Source organism: Macrotis lagotis, chromosome 1 (assembly GCF_037893015.1).
Source record: "Macrotis lagotis isolate mMagLag1 chromosome 1, bilby.v1.9.chrom.fasta, whole genome shotgun sequence".
Lineage (NCBI taxonomy): Eukaryota > Metazoa > Chordata > Mammalia > Peramelemorphia > Peramelidae > Macrotis > Macrotis lagotis.
This window is the reverse complement of record NC_133658.1, coordinates 741,265,047-741,290,734: the sequence shown is the minus strand read 5'-3', so window position 1 is coordinate 741,290,734 and position 25,688 is coordinate 741,265,047. Positions and strand designations below refer to the sequence as shown.

The window sequence follows — 25,688 nt, the reverse complement described above, 5'->3', positions numbered from 1 at the left end:
CCAGCCACAAGGCCTCCAAAATCAATAAGGGAAGGAAGTGAAAAGATAGTTGCTAGGTCTATTCACTCAAGACTCTCTAAACCTTCCCCTTAATTCATTAATTTTTATTGTTTTAATTTGTCTTAATACCTTTTACTTTCACGTCACCTTCATTCTCAGATAACTCCCCTTCCTGCTCCCTTACCCACTGCTAAAGCCCTTGAACAAAGAATAAGAAATGAAAAGAAAGGGGTAAAATTCAGAGAAATGTAGAAATGCATCAGCTGCATCTGACAATATAAAATATTCTAAAACCTAGCCCCTCCTCTCTGCAAAGAAGGAAGATGGATTTTCCCTTTTCTCTCTTAGGTCAATTTTCCACAATACAATTCTTTCATTGCTGTTGTTTTTTTTCCATTTATGTTATTGAACTTATTAAGTCTAATGTTCTCCAGGATCTACCCAAGTTTCCCTAAATTCTCTACATTCATCATTTCTTACAGAACAGTAATATTGGTCCACTACATTCTTGTCCCACAACTTGTTTTAGGTGCTAAGTTCCTAAGGCAGGTACTTATATATTTATTATATTTCATAAATGAGTTGATAAATTCAGAGAAACCCTAGGAATATTTTTGTAAAGTTCAGCAAAGTGAAATGACCAGAGCTAGGAGAAAAAAAAATGACTACAGCATTGTAAAGAAATAAATAACTTAGAAATACTTAAGATATCTGATTAATGAACTGACCAACAACAACTCAAAAAGACTGAGGATGATGATGATGTAACAATTTTTCTTTCTACTTCTAGACAAGCCAAATGAAACATACTTTTTTTAGATGTGGTAAATATGTGTATTGTTTTGTTAAGTATAGACTACAAGGGAGGGCTTTTTTGGAAGGTAGGGAGATAGAGGTACATGGGAGAAAGAGGGGGAATAGAAGTAGTGAGGTCAAAAGAACGTTGATTTTAAGCATTTTAAAAACATAGCGAAGGGGGGCAGTTAGGTGGCACAGTAGATAAAACACCAGCCCTGGAGTCAGGAAGACCTGATTTCAAATCCAGCCTCAAACACTTAATTGCCTAGCTGTGTGACCTTGGGCAAGTCACTTAACCCCATTGCCTTAAATAAAATAAAAAAATTTAAACACCTTTTAAAAACATAGAAAAGGGAAGAATTTCATAAGAAACAAAAGCTAAGCAGGGAAGCAGTGGAGCTATCATACTAAATATATTATGCATGCGTGGATGGATAAACAGATAGACAAACGGACAAGTTGACTATAACAGAGGTATAAGTTTTATTTACAGTCTCTTTTTCTGGTCTTTGTATATTGAAATATTGATGTTCATCGTGAAAATAATAAATAAAATGTACATGTGCACATATATGTATTATTATATGCATGTACAGGTATGTGTATATGCACATACATAATACACATGGGTTGTAAGCCAAACCTTCATCATAATGACCAAGAAACACAATGAGCTCTTAAGTCACAATAAAAGAGTCAGTAAGGAGGAGCTTGGGAAGTGACAGTCTTTCTGTATTTTCTCTTGGCCAGGCTACATTTGAAATACTAAATTCATTACAACAAGCTCTTTGTAAGAAAGACATTGACGAATAATAGAGCTATCTAGAGAAAAGCACTGAGAAAGGGGAAGAGCCTCCATCCCAAGCAGTAGAGAATTGGTTAAAGGAGGTATGCTTAGCTCATGGAAGAGAAGATATTATCTGCCACAGATCCTTAGTGCCTATTGACTGATTGAGTAACATGTCAGTTGTCAGCTGTCCAAGCATCTAAAAGGCTTTCATGTGAAAGAGGGATTAGATTGGCCCCAAAGCATCAACAGTCGGTAGAAGATGCAATGAGGCACAGTCAGGTAGATTTCTGCTAGATATCAAAATATTCTAACAACTACAACTTTCCTAAAGTGGAATGGGTTGTCTTGAGAGGTAAGAGGTTCCCTCTCATTAGGGGTCTTCAAGTGAAGGCCCAGTGATTACTTCTGAGGGACACTTACTCAAAAAGAAGTTGGATTAATGGTCTCTAAAGTCTCTTTTGGATGATTGGGTGGCTCAGTGGATAGAGTGCCAGGCCTGGAGTTCAAATCTGACCTCAGACATTTACTAGCTATGTGCCCCTAGCTAAGTCACTTAACCTGTTTGCCTCAGTTTCTTCATCTGAAAAATGAGTTGGAGAAGGAAATGGCAAACTATTCCAGAATCTTTGCCAAGAAAACCCCAATATGGTCACAAAGAGTTGGATATGACTGAAAACATCTGATCAACAATAAGAGCCCTTCCAAATTTAATATTTGGTCATAAAATAATACCAAAGGTAATATTTTACAAATATTATTTTATTATTTTATACAAAGTTTTCTTTTGTACAGTACTATAAGGTAGATAATACAACATAACTGGTGTCAAGTCTGGTTTGCTGTTTACTGAGTTGTTTCAGCTCATTTTAAAGAAGATTAGACAAACAAGGCTAAGTGACAGGACCAAGGAAAAATTATATAGACAGTAAATAAGGGTTTTCTGAAAAATCTCAGGGGAGTCTGGGCTTCCCCTTGGCATTTGTAGGCATGTGATATGAAGACTCTGGACAAGACTAGTTGGATTGCCATGCCAAATTAAGGAGTTTCATATTCCAGACCAATCTGGATTTCCCAAGGCTGAATGAACCTTAAGAGACAAGTTTTCACAAAAGTTGCTAATGAAGATCAAAAGCAAAGGGCTGGGGGCGGCTAGGTGGTATAGTGGATAAAGCACTGGCCCTGGAGCCAGTAGTACCTGGGTTCAAATCTGGTCTCAGATACTTAATAATTACCTAGCTGTGTAGCCTTGGGCAAGTCACTTAACCCTATTTGCCTTGCAAAAACCTAAAAAAAAAAAAAAGAAAAAAAAAGAAAAAAAAGGGCTCCAGAGCTCAGTTCTCCAAATAAGATATAAATCATTTTCTGAGCACCTAAGTCCTCCTGTAAGTGGCAAATTGATTGGGGAGAGAATGAATCAACAGTACAGTCTGAAAATGATCTAATACCTCTAAATGTAGCAAAGTTAAGGCTCACAATCAACTAGACTCTTTATCTAAAATGAATAATATTTTCATATAAATGAATTAAACTCATCCAATTGAGTAGTTCTTAATTATAAATATCAAATCTATGTGTGAGAAAGGAAATTTCTCAGTAAAACCAGGAAATAAGAAGATAGTCTTACTCATACAGTGATTTCTATCATTAAATTTGGGGACCAGATATACAGATAAGAATAAATTATAGAAACCCAGTCATCAATATGATTTCTTTTAAGAGGACTGCATTCTCCCTGACTCCAAAGCCAAGAATGCTTTTTTTGTTGGTCTCTAGAGCAAAATAAATCACAAAGATAATAAGTTCTGGATACTGAACAATGGTATCCAACTCTAGCTGGTCCTAGGGGTAATATTACACTCAGAGCAGAATAAACCCATAATCTCACTTGGAATTTTCCCAAAAAAATATTTTTATGACTTAAAAAGGAAAAATAAATGCATAAAACCAGTTTTTTCCAGATATAGTTATATAACTAACACAGTATAAGAAAGTGATTCAAATTCATAAGAACAAGAGGCATTCCTCAATTGATGAATGGTTGAAGAATATGAACAGGCTGCTCTCAAGGGGAAAAAAAAACTATTTAGGCCTATGAAAGAAATACTCAAATTCACCAATAACCAGAGAAAAGCTAATTAAAACAACTCTTAAATTTCTCCCTCATAGCCATCAGATTCACAAAGTTGACAAAAAAGGAAAATGACAAATGTTGCCAGAGATGTGGTCAAACATGCACATTAATGAACTATTGGAGTTATGCAATTCTGAAAAGATTATTAAAATTATGCACATATTTTGAGTCAATGATACTATTACACCTCACTCCAAGAGATTAGTGAAAGAAAGATCAACAAAGAAGTAGAAATTAAGGGGATACTTATCAAATGGTTGAAAAAATTATGACATGAGAATTAAAATTAGTTCTGAAGGCAAAAAAAATTGTGTTCAGGTAATTTCTCTTAATATGTAATGTTCTAATGAAGATCCTGGTTGTTTGGTCATGAGATCTGGGTCTTAATTTCTTCCTCTAACTATGGTGAATGAGTCACTAGTACAGCCAGAAAATGAATTAAAACCTCCTAATTCAGACAAAACCAAAATTCAATCAACTCCACTTTTTATGTAAAATGAACAATACTTTCATATAAATCAATCAAACCTATTCATTGGATAGTTGTGAATGATAAAAATTAAATCTATGTGTGAAGAGGGAAATTTCTCTGTAAAATGAGGATAATCATCACCACCCATTTCACAGGGTTATTGTGAGAAAAATTCTGTGCAAGCTTTAAGACACTGTATAAATGTAATTATTGTTATAACAGCCTGTTTGAGGAATTAAGGTTAGGGGAATAATATCCTGAGGTGTCATGTGCAAAAATAATAAATTTTGATATTTTCATATACACAGAAAATGGAAATGAGCAATTAATGCATCTAACAAACATATAGAGATATAAGTAGAAATCCTGTGACATAAATACTTTCCTTCCTTCTCTCTGTTCAAAATTCATTTAATATCAGCTATGTGTAAGGCAAAAAAAAAGAATGTGTAAAAAGACTCACACTTATATTTTGGAAATAAGATACAAAAGAAAACATATGTGCTGGGGGGTTATATTTCAGTTGAGTTTTTTTATTTTATTAGTCTGGTTAAACCTTTTGTCACATAGGCTTTATGAAAATAACCATTACAAAACACAACAACAAAAAGAGAAATATTCTAATGTCTAATTTTTTTTTTTTAGGTTTTTGCAAGGCAAAGGGGGTTAAGTGGCTTGCCCAAGGCCACACAGCTAGGTAATTATTAAGTGTCTGAAACTGGATTTGAAACTAGGTACTCCTGACTCCAGGGCCAGTGCTTTATCCACTGCGCCACCTAGCCACCCCGTCTAATCTTGATAGATCCTGATTTCTGTATGAAAGGCAACTAGGCTTGCAATGAATTCTAAGTTAGTTCTTACATGTCTAACCCTGGCTTTCTAGAATACACTAAAGTTGAAATCTGTATCACTGTCATACTCAGCCAACTAGATATTCTTATCAGATGTCTCTTGTTTAAAAAATTATTATGGGCCTCCATCCTGTCTGCTGCACACTACTGACTTCTCAAGTTTCTAGTTTCACTGGCCTCTATGACTGTTTGAAAGGTGAAGCTGTCCTCAATGCCCTCTTTCCTGATGATTTATCTGGGTACCTGGAATATCTTTTGAGTGTTTTTCAGTAGTTAGCACAATGCCTTACATACATCTGCTGTTCGATGGATTTGGGAGAGAGGGAAAGAAGGAAAGTACAGTGAGGCCACAGGATTTCTGATTATACCTCTAAATGATTAAGTGAGGTTCACTAAGTGTTTAATGTATATGTAGATGATACAAAGAAAAGTAAAAGTATCAAAAATTATCATTTAAGCAAATGATGTTTCAGCACACACATAATTCCTCAGACTATTAAGATGATAAAGCTAAATTTGTTAATATAGTGCTTTAAAGTTTACACAGGACTTTCCTCACCACAACCATATGAAATAGGTAGTGAAAATATGATTACCCTCATTTTATAGAGGTGGAAACTAAGGCTCAGAACCCAAGATCAAACAGCCAGGATCTTCATGAGAACATCTCAAATTCCTATCATCAGACCTAGTATTTCAGCAATCCTGAGAAAGAATATTCTCTAGCCTTATCTATTAAGAACAAATGACTAATTTAGAACACTATACAAAAATAAATCTTTACTTCCATTGGCTCGGTTACTCACTTTGTGAACTGTGAATGATTGCTCCAACCATCTCTTGCCTAGCTCTGAGTGAGTTAAAATGAAGAGGTTTCTGCTGATTTTAAGTGACGAGTCAATGTCCTAGCTAACAGCTATCTATCAGCGAACAAGACTAGAGTAGCCATGGGCAGAGATGTTATGCCGAGAAGAATCCCATGCTCAAACAACCCACCTGCCTCATCTAGCAGTTACATTGCCCAACCTGGTGAGGAGTCCATACAACGGCCAGGCAGCAGATCAGCCTATGCAGTTTATATACTGATCCCAGCTGAGTGCCCCATCCAATGGAGACATATGAGCAGTGGAGTGACCTTGTCCTTCATGCCACACCCTCTACAAGTATCATAGGGATCCTCTGGAAACATCAAGGGCACTACACTGAAGCCTTGAATTCCCAGAATTGTGAGTTGTCTCAATTTAAGTTTGTGCCCCCTTTTTTTTACTCTAGAACTCTGAAGTTCTTTTGGGAGATTATACTCTTGGTGTTGAGGAAAAGGTTTTGAGGTTATCATTCTTACTATACCTTTTAAGCAAATACCTATGTTAAAGGACTGAGTTGACAGCCTAATTGTTATGAAGAAGCAATTAGTGGGGACATGTGCATTAGGCAGAACAGTCATTCCTAAGTTTGCCCTTTAAACCCTGAAAGTTAGAGAAGCTCTTGGTCTTGGGATTCAACCTGCCAGTGCCAGTGAGATATGAATGATAAAGCCCAGAGGACTGTATAACACCAAGAATGAACTTTCAAAGATTTCAAAGAATATTTACTTATTTCTCCCATGATTATCTCACTTTTTTTTAAAGCTAGAGACAAATAAAACAATTTAGCAATTACAGGGTCTAAAAGATTGTTAACAAAATATTAATGTTTTTGTGGGTTGGGATTTTTTTTGAGATGTTATTTCCATAAAGTCAAACCTTTATTAAATGTTCACTTTTATTGAAAGTTGAACTAGATAGAGCTTGAAGAGAGACATCTATGTTTGTTTGTTTTTGGTGACTTCTTGAATAAGATATTTTTCTGTGCAACAAAAATTCAACTGCAATATAAAAATGTCACTTAGCAGGGAATTCACAGTTATAGTCCTAGTTCAAATCAAACAGTACCTTCTGCATTGAGATGCATTGTTTCCAAGGGTCCAATAAAGGCATATCGCATTCCAAGACCATCAGACATCACGATATCAAGATCTGAGGGAGATATTAGTCCTTCCTAAATGTAGAAAATGGTATGAAATCAGTCAGTCCTCTGAAAAGAAAAGCAATTTGGTTATCATTATCACTGTGATTAATTAATATGTCTTATGGAGCACAATGCCAAGAAATAACCTTCAATTCAGCTAATCTACATTAAACTTCTACTATACTTGCTCTGACCAGTAGGGTTACAAGGGATATACAGATTTCACAACAGATAATGAAGTAAATAGATACATAAGGCAATTTAGAGAAATTAGACCTGGACAAATATTCTAGAAATCACAAATAGACTTAAAAGTAGATTACTTTTGAGGCCTGCTTAACCTAGAACATGGCTTTGCATCAAGTGTGATCAGGGGCAAAGCACTTCTGAGTTCTGAGACTTGGTTTTCTCATCTAGAAAATGAAGAGTTTAGTTCCTTGCTCTATATACTATAATTTACCAGTTGGAATTTTTAAAAAGGGAAGTGGGGGGGGGGGTAAAAGAAGGAAATGAGAAGGGGAAAATTTGGATGGAAAACTCAAAGAGTTCTCCTTGCAATGACCATTTTCCCAAGAGTAGAGATGGAAATGAATTGAAGCCACCAAAACAAACAAACAAACAAACATGGACATCACTTCAAGCTCTCTTTGGTTCAATTTTTAATAAAAAGAACATTTAATAAAGCACTACTTGGGACGCTTACCTAGACTTCACTTGGAAAGGTAGGACTGCACTATTTTGCAAAAAAGGAGAGGGGTGGCTAGGTGGCACAATGGATAGAGCACTGGCCCTGGAGTCAGGAGTACCTGAGTTCAAATCCGAACTCAGACACTTAACAATTACCTAGCTATGTGGCCTTGGGCAAGCCACTTAATCCCATTGCCTTGCAAAAAAAAAAAAAAGGATGTAAAGTGTTACTTCTGGAGAACATACCCAACTTGGGTATTTAAATTATTTTGGGCTACAAAAATTTTCATAGTTCAAGAAGCATTTATTATGCCCCTGCTGTGTGCTAGAGCTATGCCATGTACATGGAATACAAAAAAGGAAAAAACTGCCTTTGCCCTAAGGGAGCTTGCATGCCAGTAGGAGAAACAACATAATTTTATTTGGTAATTAAAACCAAAATAAAAAGTAAACAGAACCATTTCCTCCAAGGGAGAGGGCACTAATGACTGGAAAGATTAAGGTTCCCATAGGACAGTCATCTCCAAATGTTTTTGATCCTTATCCCAATAGTGAAAACTTTTTGAATATGTACCTCTAATATGGGCATATTTACTTACTTAAGAATTCTATATATGTACTATACTACTAGTAATTATATTATAAAAATTATATATCTATGATTTATATACTATATGTTTATATATTATAAAGTATATGCAAAAATATAAAATAGAGATAGATGAAATATTTAAATAATTTTTATTTTATTCATTAATAGTTCAAAAATCTTTGTTTTCCTAAGATATTATCAGTATTAGTGAGAATAATGTTACTGAATATGCCCTATTATTTTTGAGAATTTGTTTATTATTATCTTGAGAACTAGACTTAATACTTTCTGATGCTATAAATCTTGATTGCTGTCCTTAGTTCTTGAAGAGGACCAAAATGTTAATCAAGTTACAGTGTATCCAACAAACTCAGAATATTCTACCATTAGTCAAGCACAAATAGCACATATAAAATTTGGAGAGGATTCTCAATATTTGGACAACTCTAATTTCTTTTGAGTTACTTCAATTCTACTTTGCTCACAGAGCATAACACCTCCTTTGATGAGAGAATGCTGGACTCTTCTGTGCCAATTAATAACAGGAAAGTCAAAGAACCAGTTATAGTACCACTCTAAATCTATATGCCTCATGCAACTAACTACCCTTTTCTCAAGATATCCAATACACCACATGTGACAATGATATCATCTGACATATAGAACATGTGAGAATGTTAGTGTCTAATATTTACTAATTTGTTAATATTTGTTAAATATTAGTGAAACTTAATTTCTCTTATGTAAAAACATCACTATCAGCATTTATAATAGTTTTTATAAATATATAGAAGAAAATCAATAATAACCTTGCACTTTTCACGTCTGTTAATCAATAGCACCTGATGTGCTGCTATAAGCAAACACAAGCTCTAGATAGAACCTGGATCTTACCACTGGCAAGTTGGGGCGGGGGAGGTGGGGAGCACAGGTGTGGAAAGCAACCTTCTCTCTTGCTTAAGAAAGTCAGACTATTACAACTGGAGGCTAAAAACCATGAAGGGTTGATCAGGATGAACCTCTTTTTTTCTTTTTTTTTAAAGATTTTATTTGAGTTTTACAATTTTTCCCCTAATCTTATTTCCCTCCCCCCACCCACCCACAGAAGGCAATTTGCCAGTTGTTACATTGTTTCCATGGTATACATTGATCCAAATTGAGTGTGATGAGAGAGAAAAATCATTTCCTTAAGGAAAAAAACATAAAGTAAAAGAGATAGCAAGGTCAGAAAATAAGATTTCAGGGTTTTTTTCCTAAATTAAAGGTAATAAGGGGTGGCTAGGTGGTGCAGTGGATAGAGCACTGATCCTGGAGTCAGGAGTTACCTGGGTTCAAATTCAGCATCAGACACTTAATAATTACCTAGCTGTGTGGCCTTGGGCAAGCCACTTAACCCCATTGCTTTGAAAAATCCATCCATCCACACATACATCCATAAAAGGTAATCGTCCTTGGTCTTTGTTCAAACTCCACAGTTCTTTCTCTGGATACAGATGGTATTCTCCATCGCAGATAGCCCCAAATTGTCCCTGATTGTTGTGCTGATGGAATGAGCAAGTCCATCAAGGTTGATCATCACCCCCATGTTGCTGTTAGGGTGTACAATGTTTTTCTGGTTCTGCTCATCTCACTCAGCATCAGTTCATGCAAATCCCTCCAGGCTTCCCTGAATTCCTGTCACTCCTGGTTTCTAATAGAACAATGGTATGAACCTCTTTTTAAGAAATTTATTTATTTTTATCCTTTTGCACATGCATATGTTTAAGTTAGAAAATTTCCTTCCACCCTCCCTTCCCACTCCCCTCCCCTCAGTAGGGAACAGTTAGGTTAGTCTTGTACATACATATTTTCCATATGAGGAATTAGGATTAAGGGAAAGAAATACATAAGAGATAATTTTTATGAAGTGTTCACCAGATTATGAAGGGTTGTTTTTTATGTGGATAGCGTTATCTCTGGATGGGGATATCATTGTCCATAACCTAATACAGTTGTCTCTGAACTGCTGAGAACAACTGCATCTATCATGGTTGATCATCTCACAGTTGTTGATATGTACATTGTTCTCTTGCTTCCACTCCCTTCACTCAGCATCAGATCCTATAGCCATTTCATGCTTCTCTAGAGTCTGACCTCTTTAACTGATTATGCCAATTGTTGTCTAAAATATAGTAGATGTATTTTAGTAAATACTGATTAGAGATGTGCTTATAAGGAGCTCATCTTGGGGCACTGTACCTGCAACCCTTCCTTTAAACTCATCCACACTTGTAAGTATCAAGATAACTATCTCTTCAAACTTTTTGCTTTAGGAAATCATGCTGTCTAATATGACAATAACCTCCACTGCCATTTATTTGCATTCCCAGCTTCTGAGAATGTTCCATTTTCTTTGTATTCAAAAGTGAAACTTCCAAAGGGGATATATGTTGAATAATTCAGTAACCACATTTGGTTAGAATATTATTAGATGTTTTTATCTAATCTACATAATTCCTTTATTAGGACTGTTGAACAAAATTTTTAAACAGTCATTCATAATCAAAATTCTCTGGTTGATGAAACCAATTTAAATGTTTAAAAAAACTACTATTATTGGAACATGTTAAAAAGAAACAAATCAAGAACATCTACTTTTTATAATAAATAATGCAGCAGACAACTATTATTCATTGTTAACTTTTTTAAGGTTTGCTCTCAAGTCTGCCCTTTCTTCATAAAACCTGCAAAGATCATTTTTTTGTTACAGGGATATACTTCTGGGGACTTTCCAAGTATTCCATCAATGTATTCTCTCCTCAGGTGATACCTTTGTTTTTGTTGGCATCTGTATAAATGAATCTTGGAGACTGATCAGACTTTTGGTCAAAGAGTCCATTCAGATAAGTCCAATATTGTACTTGTCTCCCTTTTTAAGTGTGTGGCACTGCATGAACTTCTAAACAAAAATCTTCTTGCTCTTCTCAAACTCACCTCAACACTGCTGGTCCAGCTACCACTTCCTCTCAGTGACTAAACCAATGATTAACTTGAAGATCTAAGCTTCGTTTAGTAAATGAAGCTTCCACATCCCACTCTTTTCCTTCAGAAAACAAAACTATTTTGCTGAAGGCACCTGCAGATATTACTTAGCAGGACAATGACATCTGGTTCTCTCCATGATTTTCTACCTTCATTTTTTTATCTCTTTTTTCAATATGTTGATATTAGGGACCATTTTTTGGAATAATTTCCCCATTAATTTCTTCTTCTTTTTCTCTAATATTGTCTTGTGTTTGGCATTTACTACAACCTTAATACTCTTCTTCACATTTATTTGTTGTTACCACAAAAGTGGCCTTCTTACTGTCCCTCATATATGTCAGTCCACTTCTAATCTCTAGTCTTTTCCACTGACTGTTTCCAATGTCTGAAATGTATTTTCTCCTCTCAGATTCCATAGTCTCCTCCAAAACCCAGGCTCAAGTCCATTTTTCTCCATTTAATCTTAACTCCACCCCATTCCAAATACTACTTTCTCTCAAAATTACCTTACATTCATTTTGTACCTATGTAACTTTATGAACAAGTCTCCTTCAAGAGAAGTATAAGCTTCTTGAGGGCAGGGACTACTTCACTTTTGGTACATACCCATTGGTACATAGAAGATGATTATTAAGTAAATGCTTGCTGATAGACTGTCACCCTCCACCAATCCACTGACCTGATTGCTCCTTGTAGGACCCTCCCTGCGCCCTATGTGAGCCTCCATGGCTTCCACAACCCCAGATTCCTCAGTCCTGCTGCCTCGACCCAATCTCAACCCAGGCTGTTGGTCCTGATCCCAGTCTAGTGCTGCTACCCCACTCTCACTAGCACATGTGCCTATGCTACTACCCCTAACATTTGAGAGGGTCCTTTGGTTGCCATTGCCTCCTTTAAAGTGACCTCTTCAAGAAACTGGAAGAGGGAGCCTAGGATCTTATTTTCTTTATGGACCTTGACTAATCATCCCTATGTACCCCCTTGGCATATATATATATATATATATATATATATATATATATATATATATATATATATATATATATGTATATATATATATATATATATATATATATAGGCCCCCATTATGGAGATAACTGATATAGGAAATGACACTTAAGTTAAATCCTGGACACAACACAGAATGGTAAGAGGTGGTGGTGATAAAGAAGAAAAGCATTTGGGGGTGGGAGGAGGGAGGAGATAGTCTGTGCAAATTCAGGAGATGAGACGTCATATAAATTCTGTCTACAAGGAAATAGCAAGTAGACTATTTTGGACAGAATGTAGAATACATGAAGGAGAGCAATGTATAATAATCCTAAAAGGTCGACCAGAGCCAAACTTGGCTATCTCTTCCCTATCCCCACTTCCCGTCATTGTTTACAAGGAATAAAAGTGACATGTGAGAAGTTTGCATTTCATCTCTGCATGAGGAAGGAAAGACTTCTGCCCAGAAACAGCCAAAACAGATCACCTACAAGAATGCCCACTGCACTCTCAGTTAAGGGCCACTATCATTCGCAGCTATTTGCAGCACTAGCCTGGAGACAACCAGATGAAGAGCTCTTCTGTGGAAAGTTCAGAGTGCCCCCCTACCCCCCCACACACACATACATACTCCTCCAACTGTTTTACCATAATTTACCAGACAATTCCTTGAGGTTTTGTCTATTTTGTATCCTAAGAAGGTGCTCTGTAAGGGTGTGTGTGTGTGTGTGTGTGTGTGTGTGTGTGTGTGTGTGTATCACCAGTCCCTCCCTTCAAACACACTTTGATAGATCGTTTCTGTACCGTTTCCAAATTCTCAAGTGGGTGGAGAAGCTCCTCCCTGCCTAGTGCTTGTTGGACCCATCTCCCATCTTTTCTCACAATGCTAAGAGAATTGGAGGCTGGAGCTCCCTCTACTGTTTCTCCTCTTCCTCCCCATCTCTCCAAAGTTAATGGGAAACTCAGTTGCCTATTCTATGGATTGTCTTTTTCAGAAATGACAAGTATTAAAAAAGCTAATCAGCTGATATTTGGAAGGCTGTCGCTCCTTTCATCTACTTGGCTATTGAGTAAGAAAAGTTTCACCAAAAGTTCTAATAAATTGTGGATCCTTCCAGATAAAAGATTTAGACATGGAAGAAATCTAGTTCAAGCTCCTCATTTTATAGATGAAGAAACTGAATTCCAGGGCTAGTTAGCAATAAAGAGAGAGTTCAAAGCAGGTCTTCTGTTTCCAAATCCAACACTTTCCCATTTTGTTATGTATTAAAATATATAACAAAAAAAGCAAAAAATGAACAAATTAAATCAGATTGAATAAATCAAATCAGTTCTTCCCATCCAAATTTGAGTAGCTAACAAAAATAAAATAATCAAGCTTGGCAGAAGTTTCTGCCCCTTCCCTAAAAACAGCATCAAGATGGTCTAAAAGTATCTTCCAAAGTGAAGAGAACCATAGAGATGAAGGAAAAACACCCCCAACAGACTGTAAGCTCCCTGAGGACAAGTACTGTCTTGGTTTTTATTTATATTTTTATCTGCTTCATGTGAGTGCTTAATAAATTTTACTGACTGACTGACAACATTCATAGACTGGAAATTATCCTGAATAATCAGTGATTAATTTTGAGCCTAGCTAATAAGAAATTCTCAAAAACTGAAACCAGAGTCAGGAAAGTGTTAATCAGCATACATTTTCCCACCCTCCCTCTTGAAAAATGCTAGTGGGGGGTGAGGGGGAGGGGAGGGAAGGGAGGTACTCTATTACAAATCTATTTTATGGTACCTGCTTTGATATTCCAAAAACCCATGAGTACTGAAATGTATAATAAAGTTAGACAAACCTCTAAGTTTTAATTTTTACATTTAAAATCATGAAAGAATATAAAAAGAGATTATGCAGATTCCATTCTTCTATTCAATCATATGCACGTATATTTTCTGACTTTGAAAGATGCTAAACTATTCCAAAAAACAATGTCTATTTTTATAAGTATGATCAAGACTATCAATAATAAGGCCTTAAACAAGGCCAGAAAGGCCACTACCCAGCTCCCAGATTTTTTTTTTTTGCAAGACAATAGGGTTAAGTGGCTTGCCCAAGGCCACACAGCTAGGTCATTATTGTGTCTGAGTCCAGATTTGAACTCAGGGACTCCTGACTCCAGGGCTGGTGCTCTACCCACTACGCCACCTAGCTGCCCTCAGCATCCAGATTTTATGAGCAAAGAATTCTTTCATTCATTGACAAATTTCCTTTGCCCTTTTCTATTTCACTAGCAGAATAAATTATTCAGTCAGTATGCTAGAGGTTATCAGTCAGTCCTATGCTATAAAATCAGCTTCAGATCCAGGAATAACCTTAGAGACCATCTAATCCAACCCCTTCATTTTGCAAATAAAGAAAATTTAGACCCTCAAGAGATAAAGTGACTTGCTTAAGGTCACATGTTTAATTAGCTGCAGAGCTGAAACTCCAACCCACATCATCTTATTCTAAATTCATTGTTCCTTTCCCTATGTTACAAGGCCTTCATCAGTGGTAGTGCTGATTTTCAAAGAGTCTCTCCTTACAGACCTGAGGGATAAGAAAAGCATAGATTTTGAGCTGAAAGGGCCCTAAAATCACATGTTCGAAACCCCACATTTTACAGATAAGGAAACTGAGGCTCAAATAACTTGCTCAAGATTCAGGGTTTCAGTCAAAATTGTTCTTTACATGGAAGCACCTGTATTCTATTTTTTCTGTAAGTGAGCCTTCCAGCCAGTCAAGTAAATCTCTACAAAGAATACCCATCGTACAATGCACTAATGTAATCCTTGGCACTAATCCAAGGGGATTCAAATCCAGGTCATTCTATCACTATCATTCAATCAATAAGCATTTATTAAGTGTCTACTACATACCAGACATCATTCTAGTGCTGGGAGATACAAATTCAGTCCCTGCCCCCCCCCCCCAGGATTCCTCAGTAAGTGAATTATATTCCATTTTGTTTATGAGTTCAATTCCAACCAAACAAGTATGTGACATAGTTGGCCTAGAGAATACCAACAAATAGATAAGGAATAGAGGGTGTCACTTGTCTCAGCTCAAAAGACTAGCCTGGCTAAAGAATCCTAGGAGATTCATTGGTTAGTACTTTGCAAACTTTCTGGATATTTCAAGCTCTCTACTATGTTATTGTGGTCTGGTTTACTGACTATTATTGTTATTGCTAATAACAACAACAATAAAAAATACTGCTATTACTGCTCCCTTATTTTTTTATACTGCATTCTTTAGAATAAAATAATATTAGGATATAAGTAGAAAGAAACCCCAACTTCTTAATGTACAGAAAACACAACAATAAAAAAAATACTGTATTAAGGCTTAAGGCTACATGGCTTGCATCATGCGCTGAAAGTCAGTGGAGTGGAACTGTGCCAAAGCAAAGCAGATAAGGAATCCACCAAAGATGTCCCTTTAAATACAACTCCCTACTTCCACTTCCTTGTAGATGGAATTTGGGAACTATCAGAAGGAACACCTGGAGCATGATCAATCTGTTAGTCAGAAGCTTTCTGCCTGGGCTCCAGCAAAACTCTTCTCAGATGCCTCAGGGTGGGGGCAGTAACTTGGGTTTCTTAAAGGCTATGCCAGCCTGGGCAGGTTCTCCCACACTGGAGAGGTTTTGAGGATAGGCTCAGCAAAGAACTGTTCAGGGTGTCCTAAAAGTCTCAGAGAAGTTTCAAGCTTATTAAAACTTTTTTTTTGCAAGGTTTTTGCAAGGCAAATATGGTTAAGTGGCTTGCCCAAGGCCACACAGCTAGGTAATTATTAAGTGTCTGAGGTCGGATTTGAACCCAGGTAGTCCTGATTCCAGGGCCAGTACTCTATCTACTGTGCACCTAGCCACCCCTTATTAAAACTTTTAACAAAGTCTGTATGTATATATGTTGTCTAAGGGACAGTCTCACAAGTGTCACCGTGTAGTCATGATGTGATGATTCTTTTTTGCCACAGAAACTATCAAACACCATCTATTCCTTAAGATTCCTTAAGGATTACTCACTCCAATGAAATCACTTAAACTATTATCTAGGTCCTGAGCGGATGACCCCCTGCTTTTCTCGAGCTTGAAATCTAATGTTTTCTTATTTCTTGATATGTTTTGTCTTGATATAACCCTTCTCAAAAGACACCCAATTGATACACCAGATATATATTCCCCAAAAAAGCATTTAAGTAAGGAAGGGGTTCTTAATATTTTTGTCTCATGGAACCCTTTGGCATTTGGGTGAAGTTTATAAACAAAACCCTTCTAAGAATAACATTTTTAAATGGATAAAATGAAATAGAATTATAAAGGAAACTTCCTTGTAGATGGAATTTGGGACCTATCAGAAGGAACATCTGGAGCATGATCAATCTATTAGTCAGAAGCTTTCTGCCAGTAAAACCCTTCTCAGATGCCTCAGGGCAGTAGGGCAGTATATTAAAATACATTGACTAAATTCTAAATAAACAAGTTCATGGATCCTCAGGTTAAGAACTCTTGATTTAAGCAAAACTTCCTAAAAGAGTGGTTGTGATTGAGAAAAGTCATTCTTTTCACATAATGACTTTTCCCCATTACAGCTCTGATTTATCACAGATCAGCATAAGAAATTAAATAGGATTTTTTGGGAGCTTTGAAGATGCAAAAGCCAATGGATGGCACAGAAAAGGCTTAGAAACTCAGAAATGCATAAAATAGAAATATAGTATTGTATAATATCAATATATTTCTCACTTCTCGGGTACAAAGGGAGGGCCAATTTATACAGATTTACTCAGGGGGAACCACACTTCTAACATCCATGATATGGAAGGGATAATTTAAACTTAAAATGCTGAAAAATCAAGACACATGAAAATGACTAATGATAAATGAAGGTTTCCATGGATAAAACAGATAGATAAGGAGAGGAAAGAGGAAATACATTTAGTCTAAGGATGAAGCAGTTACAAGACAACTAAGACAACTAAGATCTAATTGTTTTAAAGTTTTCACCTACATTTTTCCTGCCTCCTCTCTCCTATCTATGAATAAATTCATTCTCTTAAGACACCCACCTTTTCATCATCTCCTTTATTCTCAATCATTCATCAGCTTATATAAACTCTAAATAATTTTATTTTTGGCTTACAAAAAAGTTTCATCAACATATTTTACTGTACTATTAACATTCTTTTCCTTTTTTTTTTTTTGCTTTATTTTTTTGTTAATTTTTTTTAAAGTTCCATTAGTACCATTTGTTTTTAAAACTCCAATCATTTCTCCCCTTAAACAAATCCTCCTTTGGGAAAAAAAGGGGGTGGAAAGAAAAGAAAGAAAGAAAACAAAGGAAGGAAGGAAGGAAGGAAGGAAAGAAGGAAGGAAGGAAGGAAGGAAGGAAGGAAGGAAGGGAGAGAGGGAGGGAGGGAGGGAAGGAGGGAGGAAGAAAGAAAGAAAGAAAGAAAGAAAGAAAGAAAGAAAGAAAGAGAGAGAGAGAGAGAGAGAGAGGGAGGGAGGGAGGGAGGGAGGGAGGGAGGGAGGGAGGAAGGAAGGAAGGAAAGAAAGAAAAAAAGAAAGAAAGAAAGAAAGAAAGAAAGAAAGAAAGAAAGAAAGAAAGAAAGAAAGGAAGGAAGGAAGGAAGGAAGGAAGGAAGGAAGGAAGGAAGGAAGGAAGGAAGGAAGGAAGGAAGGAAGGAAGGAAGAAAGAAAAAATCAGCTCAGCAAAACCAGTCATTGCAACCTTACTGGATGGTATATGCTACATTCTCCATCTATAGTCCCCATCTTTCTTCTGATGGGAGGAAAGATATGCTTCAGCAGCAGGTCTCTGGAGCCAAAAGGTAGTCATTAAAATTAATAAGTTAACCAATTTTAGTTTAAAATTTTTATCACACCATCTTCCCCATATCCACCTATCTTAACTTTTAACTTATTCATCCTCCCTCTATTCTTTTTCTTCTATTTTCTCTTACATGTCTCATTAGATTGTTGTTATTGTTGTTTAGTCACTTTTCAATCATATCTGAGTCTTTGAGACTCTACTTAGTCTTTTCTTGGCAAAGATAATGGAGCAATTTACCATTTCTTTCTCCAGCTCATTTTACAGATGAGGAAACTGAGGGAAACAGGGTTAAGTGACTTCTCCAGACTTGCACAGTAAGTTTCTGAAGCCAGATTTGAACTCAGGAAAAGGAGTCTGACTCCAGGTCTGGGACTCTTTACACTGCATCACCTAGGTGCCCTTCTCATTAGATCAGTCTTTTAAAACTGGAAGCAACCTTGGATGTCAGACTTTGGAAGTATAGAAAAAAGCCCTAGATTTGGAAACAAAAAACTTGGGTTCAAATCTTGGTCCTCGAGTGAGTCACCTCCACCATTCCAATAAATCAATTTATCTCTGTGGATCTCCGTTTTATTATCTCTAAAATGAAGGACTGGACTAAATGGTCTAGGAGTCTCCTTTCATCTCTAAATCTTAAAATCTTCTCCAACCTGCATTTTTATGGATTAAAACACTGAAGCCCAATTAAGTAAAATGATTTTTCTGGAAGCTCCATTCATCTCGGGGTGCAGTTAGGATTAGAACCCAAGTCTTAGTGGGGGGAGTCAATATTGGTTTTCCCCTATATCATCATTTTTTTCATTCTTCTTTCAATGGCATGAAAATTTTTCTTCCTAATTTTTCTTCCTCATCTCTTTTTTTGACCAGTTCTTGGCTTTTAAAATTTTTTCTTTTTCTTATGTGATTTATGTGGGTAAATGCACCTTTCATGTAGATTCTATGTCTCTCTTAAACTATGATCCATGAAGACCTTTTGCTAATAAGAAGCTGAGGGCTCCCAACAAGTCTCCAAGTACAAACCAGGTGGGATATGTGTTCAAGAAGGTCCATTGAACATTAAAACCATATTTATCCATTGTCTACCATGCCCTTGGGTGCTGGGAAGAGAAAATCACACATAGAAGTTTATGAAATGATATTAATAGAGAAATAGGAGTAGATTGGGTATCTGGTAACCACAGAGATATATTCTGGATGCCAGATTTGGAACAATTGACTGGTGAGACATCATTGCAATAAAAAAAGTAATAGGAGCAGAATTCACCTTCTGTGAAAGCCAAGCATGAGACAAATATGGTCTTTCCCATGGGAAACTTGAAGTCACTCCTGGATATATTTTCTTCCTTTACAACATGTGCGCTTAACCTGCATCTTTCATACTCAACAATATGAAGTTGATCCTCGAGCAAAAACTTCACCAACTCTATCCCACCCACACTGCCTTCCAGGTAGAAGGTGAGGCAGACAAAAAGCTTTAGCCAAAAAAAAAAAAAAAAAAAGACGAGAGACTGCTGTGCCAATGTCATATTATTACTCAGGCACTTGTGGTTAGAACCATTTGATTGTTCTGTCTCCTGCAAATGCCCACAAGCTTTTGTAGGGAGGAACACAAATATTCATACAGAACAGCACAGAAGCATTTTGTTAACCAGAATGCTGATTTGTACACATCTGAACTAACACAAAAGGATAAGAATGGTTCTTATAACATCTACTCTGTGAACGCATTCCAAGGACAATTAGAGTAGATAGCAAAGGGTCTATGACCTGAACAGCTAAGGGACAGAAACTGTGATAGAGTCAAAGGCCATTAGATGTCAATTGTGGCTCTAATAGGGTAAACCCTATGACAACCAGTATAGCTTTCAAATAGAGTGGATCAAAGCTTCTGAACTGATAAAAGAAAGAGAAGATGGGAAGGAAAGGGATTTTGAACAGATATCATTAATTAAGTTCAGTTGTTCTGTAATGTCCCAGAAGCAACTCCATGGGACAATACGATGAGGCTTTTCTCTCTAATATCATACATGTACTAATGTTCTTCTCCATTGCCTCATCACAGGGTGGAGATGACCTCAAGTGAGTAAAGGCTCTGGGGGCAGACAGCAAGTTGTGGCAGGTCTTACACCAAGCAGGAAAGGCTTTGAGCATAAGCCCAGCCACAGACTGTATGCCTACAGTCTGGGGACAAGCCTAGCAAAGTTTGAATAGGTTCATTCCCCCAGTTTGCCTAAAGAATGATGAAGCAATCCACAAGAAGAGGGAGCACAAAGCTGAGGATAGTGGGCCAGCTCTGGAGTCAAGATGACCTGGGGTCAGGGAAACCTATCTGACTGATAAATGTTGGATATGTAACCTGAGCACCTCAAATTCTCTAAGAGTGTAAATTATAGATAAGTTGCCAGATCTTCACTGATGGGAGGGAATTTTCCCCACTGAAGAAGCCACACTAATGAAATCACATATCCACTCACACTCTTGGCTAAGAATTATCAAATACATGGAAGGTGCACTCACCCATGTAAAACACATAAGATGCTAGATAAATTGTGATTTAAAAATAGAATAATATACACTAAAGTAAGAAAAAGAAAGGTTTTTAAAAGTCAGGGGATGACTTTTAGAGGTGGCAAGGATCTTAGAGGTCATCTAGTTCTATTCCCTCTCAAAACAAGCAAACCAAAGCACAATAATCATTTAATAAGACCTAGACGATCTAAAATCTTTATAAGTACAAGATGTCTTCACACTCCATAAGTCCCAGAACTCTAAAGTTCTTAAATAAAGAAGTCTTTTACTAAAACCCAGTGACTTCAGAATTTCTCTCATTAGACAGTTTAGTTCAATAAATATAAAAAACTTAAAATATAATGGAAAAAAGTAAACATTTAAATTTTTTTTCTTTTCTTGCTTTTGAGACTGAGTTTCCCTCTCTAATCTAGACTTGGAAGTTCAGCAGTCACTCATGGGACCCCACTACTTGTAGACACAGAAGCTTTGACCTCTTCTGTCTTCCTGTCCTCCTTAGGCAACCTGCTAGTCTCCCAAACTCCCTAAGGGAGGAAGGGGAAAGGTGGTGGGGGTGAGGATGTGTTCAACATATTGGTGGTAAACCTACTGTAAAAGATCAAGGACAACCCTGAGAAACCTGCTAAGGACAATGCCATCTATATCCAGAAGGAAAAAACTACAGAGTCTGAATACAAAGCAAAGCATACCATGTTCACTTCTTTTCTCATGTTTTTCTTTCCCCTTAATTCTAATTCCTCTTTCTCAACATGACTGATATGGTAATATGTTAAACAGGAATGTACATGTACAACTTTTACCAGAGTGTTTGCTGCCATGGAGAGGGGAGGAGCGAAATGAAAATGGTAGAAAAATGTGGAACTCAAATTTGCAAATGAATATTGAAAAACTATAATTGCATATAATTGGAAAAATAAAATAACATTTAAATTTTTTTAAAAAAAGACTTATTGGGTTCAGTGGCTATAGCTCTATTGCAACTTAAGACTCCTGAATTCAAGTAATCCCCCCAACCCTCAGCCTCCCTAGCAGCAGGGGATTATAGTATACTACCACTAGTCTTTGAATTAAAAAAAAGTATACCTTTATGTAAATGAATGTATAATTCTTTCCCCTGCAAGAACAGTACCTCAATTAATTAATTTTTTTAAGAGAAAAACCTCTATAACAAAAAAACTTCATGACCCATTTACTGGAGAGCTAAGACTACACTCTAGTTCTAACAAAATCCCTCTGTGCACAGCTTCCCTAAATTCTACACAAGTTCCATGTAAATAGGACCAATCCTATGCAAAGTTTTTCCCTTATTCTTTAGCTTTCCCTTTTTATGCCTCTTCCTGACCCTTCTGAGTTAACATCCTTCTCTTAGGTACCCCATACCTATTACTGTTTTCACTAACATTCCCTTTGAACCGGGAAAGAGGCTGATGTCACTGCTTACAGTTATGATTGGCATACTACTAGACTTTGGTAGGGGTGAGGTTCAATGAATTAACTTGGTCAGTATCTGATCTTTCAGCTGAGCATCTAACTGTAGAATATCTGTAATGAGAATCATTCATGCAAATACAAAGAAAGATCTTTCAGGGCATTCTGGGCCTGGAAATTGTATGGTTTCCTTACTCATCTGTGGAAAAAGAACTAGAGTTTAGCCTAGCCACTGATTTTCTGGTTAGAGTAAAGGAGACAGTGTCCCCTTCTCTGCCAGTGCTCCACCCCCACCACAACATCCTTCCAAATCAAAGCGGTCAGGCAGAAGACCCAATAATAAATACTGTGACCTTAGGCAAATCTCTTAAATCTTTAGGGCTTCAGTTTCCATAGTAGTAACAAAATAAGAATACTTGACTATTTATCTCACTGAGTTGCTTTAAAGAAGAACTTTGAAGATTTAGCTTTCTACTAATAAAACATAAATATATACAGAATTGATTAAAACATAGCTGTTTTGAAGGGAGGGCACTGAAATTGAGGAGTGTGAAACAGTGATTGAGTTGAATCTTAAAGAAATAGAACAACTCTATAAAAGAGAGCTTTCTCTTCATGGAGGACAGCCAGTCTGAAGGTACTGAGATGGAGGATGAACTGTTGTGTGGGAACAGGAAGTAGACCAGTTTGGCTGGATTGCAGACTGGAGGGAGAGTAATGTTCAACAGAGCTAGGAAGATAGGTTGGGGCCAAGTTGTGTATGTCTTTAAAAGCTAAACAAAGAAGTTTATATTTGATCCTTGAGGCAATAGGAAGCAACCAGTGTTGACTGAATTGGGGAATTATGTGGTCAGATATGTCCTTGATAAAAACTATTTTGGCAGTGGTATGTGGGATGGATTAGAGCTAGAGACTTGAATCCAGGAAACCAATTAGACTGTTGCAAAAATCCAGTCAAGAGGTGATGAGGGTCTGAACTAAAGTGGTAACTATGCAAATACAGAGAGGGGTCAGATATGAGAGAATGCTGTGAAGGTAGAAATGGCAAGATTGAACAATGGACTGGATGTGTGGGGTAAGGAGAATGAGGAGGACAGAATAATGTACAGGTTATGCATCTGGGAGATTGGAAGGATGAATAGGTAGTACTTTCTACAAAAATAGAAAAGTTTGGGAGAGAGGAGGATTTGGAAGGAATAATAATGAATTAGTTTTGATGATATTTAGGAATATGGGCATTTACTTTGTTTCAAGTTCTATGCCAATATAAAAATGGCTGTTATGTATATTTTTATGGAGCCTTTCTTTTTGTCACTGACCTCCCTGGGGTATAAACCTAGGAGGGGAACCTTTGAGTCAAAGGGTATGGCCTATATTTTTTAAAAAGTAGTCTAGACATTCATATTCCACTAAAACACATGTTAGATTCTTGAAGCTACCCTACAAAACAGAATAATCTACTGTATATTCAATGACCAGGATTGAATCACATTATTCTAATAGATTAATACTTTTCTATAAGCTTTGGATCTTCCCAATATGTAGTTATTACATAGAATGAGACTTAATAACCACTGGTAATATAGTGACTTGCATCCTTACTATAAAAAATCCATGTATTAGACACAATGGAGGATGTTCATTCTTAAGTATCTTTCTCTAAAAATACCAGTATCAATGGCTCATGACCCCAAACAGTGTCTGGAAACATAACAATCTGGCTCTTTTCCAAGGACCTCAGCAATACTGAAAGCACCTAGGCAAGCATAAAATGAATCTACTTAATACAATACTGAACACAAGGAGAATTTGCATCATCATTCTTAGTTTTTCCTTTAGCAAAACTCTTGGAGTGCTCTATTTCTCTACCTAGGAACACACAAATCAAATCCCCACAAATTCATGGCACTATATCTAATGAAGTTCAGGTCATGAAAGTATAATCATAGTCCCTTTCATTGCTTTATAAGTTTTATCTGATGTAAGTGTTGGTATAGCACCTCCACTCACCCTCTGGCAGGTCAGTTCTCTGGAATCTCTGTCACTCCTGTCCTGTGTGAGCACAAGACTCATAGTCTCTACTAGGTTACTATTTCTCTCCCTCACAACAGCTGCCCCTTCCCAGCTTCTAAAACAACTCAGTAAATTAGGCAATACAGATATGCTCATCCTTATTTATAGATGAAAAAATTGAGGCAGAGAAAAGTTAAGTAACTTTTTCAAGGTCAAACAATAAACATCAGGGATGAGATTCAAATTCTGGTCTTCTTGATTTCAACCCAAACAGTCCCAAACTCTCACATCTCCAATTTCCTTTCAGACATCTTGAATTGGATGTACAGTAAATATCTTAAATTTAACATATCCAAAAACAGAACTCAGTATCTTTTCCCTTAAACCATCGCCTCCTCTGACCTTCCCTATTACTGTAGGAGGATGAATAGAGGGTTTGCTGAGGCCTTTTGAGAGCTGCTTATCTAACTTTGGTGTCCACCTGAATCATCCTGCTCTCATCTGTGACTCCAAGAAGCTGTAGCAGGGGCAGCAGCCACACCCCAGTAAATTACCTCAGCAAACAGGCTAGCAAACAAGTTAACCCAGAGTTGAGGGTAACCAACAGGTCTCAAATCCATCAGTGAGTTATGGGGATGTCTATTCCAAGCACTTGAAGATTTTTCCCAGCAAATTGGGAGAATGAGAACAACTTGTTCTAAGGGCCACAAAGGTAGCTAAAGAAAGTGCTATGAAGCACTTAGTTTGTTCAGACACTGAGGACAAGGTCATTCACTGCATCCCAGGGTACCACCTATAGCCTTGACTTTTGTCCTGCCACTTAACTTAGATGAATCAGGAAAAGAGAATGAGGTTGATGAAGAATAAACAACAACTGCCTTGTACAGAGTGTGAACACCAATCTGCCAGTCCCTCAAGCTCACAGCCTAGGTCATTCCAGATTCCCCACTATCTCTCATCTACCCTTATCCAATGTATTTTACCTTTGCGACATCTCTCAAATATGCCCCTTCTCTCCTCTGACACTGCCACCACTCTATTGTAGACTTTCATCACCTAATACCTGGATCATTCTCATCTGCCCATTGCTCCACTGGAAGACACTAAGGTCCTTTCTCGAGCTAAACTGTCAAGCATTCAGTCGTTACTACAGAGAACACAACTACAATGGACTGGCCATCTTTGCTCAAATGCCAAGCATACATTCGCTAAAAATACTATTTTTATGGAGAATTCACACAGGGCAAGAGCTCATAAGGGGGTCAGGGTGACGGTCAGGGGGTCAGTAGAAATGATGCATAGACACCCTGAAGGTCTCTCTTAAGAACTTTGGAATTGATACACTGGAACCAGGACCACCCAGTATGGTATGCCCTCATCAGAGAGGATGCTGTTCTCTATGAGCAAGACAGAACTGAATAGCTCAAACGAAATATGAAATATATAAGCTTTAGAAACCACCCCAGGAGTTCACTTGGACTATTGTACCTATCCTGTGGTAGTTATCCAAGC

General features: G+C 37.0%; 1 protein-coding gene across 1 annotated transcript in view; it reads right to left on the bottom strand.

Annotated features, from left to right (window-relative positions):
- Positions 1 to 25,688, bottom strand: part of CRYL1 (crystallin lambda 1) — a 200,404-nt gene that overhangs the window by 5,756 nt on the left and 168,960 nt on the right. The window contains exon 6 of the mRNA XM_074216246.1: positions 6,974 to 7,079. Coding sequence (XP_074072347.1) covers positions 6,974 to 7,079 — 106 coding nt within the window. The remainder of the gene's footprint in view (positions 1 to 6,973; positions 7,080 to 25,688) is intronic.